The sequence below is a fragment of the Pygoscelis adeliae genome, unplaced genomic scaffold (genome assembly GCF_000699105.1).
Source record: "Pygoscelis adeliae isolate BGI_AS28 unplaced genomic scaffold, ASM69910v1 Scaffold610, whole genome shotgun sequence".
Classification (NCBI taxonomy): Eukaryota; Metazoa; Chordata; class Aves; order Sphenisciformes; family Spheniscidae; genus Pygoscelis; species Pygoscelis adeliae.
In genome coordinates this window covers 801,242-802,932 of record NW_008824008.1, presented here as the reverse complement: position 1 = coordinate 802,932, position 1,691 = coordinate 801,242, and the positions used below count along the sequence as shown (strand labels likewise).

Here is a 1,691-nt window from a genome sequence, read left to right as displayed (position 1 = left end):
TCATATCTGCATTTAGCAGCCTGAAGTAAGGAGTCACGCCTCACTTACCGCCTCCACTTCTGCTGGGTCATACCAGACATTAATGTATGGATGCTGTAAGGCTTCATCTACTGATATTCGCTTGGCCGGATCAATGACTAGCATCTTTGATAAAAGGTCCCTGGCTTGGCTGGCTAGAACAATGAAATCAGATAAACATAGTATTAGTAAAAAACAACCACTGCCTCCAGCGGAGGGCTAATTGGGTTAGGAAAGTAACAATGACACACGTCTTTTAGAGATTGTTTGTATGTACTTCAGCCCCTTGTCTTGTTATAGCAAGAGTTCTTCAGTAATCATTTTAGGTCAGATTCATTAGGAGGGTGCCAACATCAGAGCTGCATACCATAAGTCCCCTAACAAGCTTCAGTGAGATTTTACATGTTATATGCAGATTCCATGTAGAGGGCTGAATAATATTCCCAAGAAAAATATGCTTGAGGTATCTTTATTATTGCCAGGATCAGAAAACAAAAGCTCGTATAATGAAGTCTAAAATCATGGCATTACTAAATCGAAGCCTGAAACTTACAGGTACACTTACGGTGGCTCAGAAAAACATCCAAACTTTTCTGTATGTTTTAAAGCTTTTCACCTAGCCTGTTGGGAGGCATTGAATATTTTAGTGAAGCATACGTACCAGGCTTATCTTAGGGCATCCCATTAGAAGCAATAATGTCAAATCCGTAGCCTGGGATCAACACGTAATGGTATGGAAGTGCCTTGGAACTGCTTAAGTCTTGTTTGTCCCACATAACAAAGTTTAAATCAGTTGCACACATCATCCTCCACTACAAAAATGCACAGCCTTATATATACACATAGAGTTTTATGCTGCAACATTGATTTATTTTACCTGATAATATAGCCCATTGTACCTATCAGGCCACAAACTCATGCTTCTATTACCCAAATTGTTTTTACTGTTTAGAGTTTGTAACAAATATAATACCATATAAACCCATATAAAAAAATTATAACAACATATATTTCTAATATTACTATCAATGTAGTGTTCTAAGCTCTTCCATGCTCAAAATTATTTCCTGTATAAATGAAAAAGACAATGAAAGGAAAAAGAATGTAAAGAGATGCAAGTGCAAAAATATTATTAGGTATCTCATCAGACATGGGTGAGTAAAAGTAATATCTAATTAAACCATTAACATTACATTATGGTGAAATATTTAGGCGGGGCATGGGATGATACAATGATGCACAAGCAGAATTTTTTAATGCACTGTTTCTTGTTCTGTGACTATACCTTAAAAACTGGCATTCAGTATGTTCAAATGCATGTGCTTCCTGTATCCAAAAGATAACAGCACTTTTTTACAGTAATTTCTATTAATTAGCTCAAAATTCAAGAAAATTCCATTTTTCAATTTTATTGTAATAGAAGGATAAAATTCTGCGTATCCAAAAGCATCTGCTCAGACCTTTCACTTTGCTCCCAGAGCCAAGACAGCAGCCTTGCTGTAAAACAGTTGTTAATTGGAAGAGTATTCTGGGTAATGTAATGACATGCTAATTGCAAGCAATTGAAAACCATTACATGCCACCGTAGTAAGCAGCCCCAAATACTCAAGTGGTGCAGAACTGATACGCAGTACAAGTTTGCAGGGGTTCCAGAGCTGTGACGAGAAATCCTT

At 36.9% G+C, this 1,691-nt stretch overlaps 1 protein-coding gene across 2 annotated transcripts in view; it reads right to left on the bottom strand.

The window, feature by feature from the left end:
• The window catches only part of MAPK10 (mitogen-activated protein kinase 10), a 94,273-nt gene that overhangs the window by 20,940 nt on the left and 71,642 nt on the right, over positions 1-1,691 (bottom strand). For both annotated transcript variants that reach the window (XM_009325985.1, XM_009325993.1), the window contains exon 9: positions 49-173. In XM_009325985.1, the coding sequence (XP_009324260.1) occupies positions 49-173 (125 nt within the window). The remainder of the gene's footprint in view (positions 1-48; positions 174-1,691) is intronic.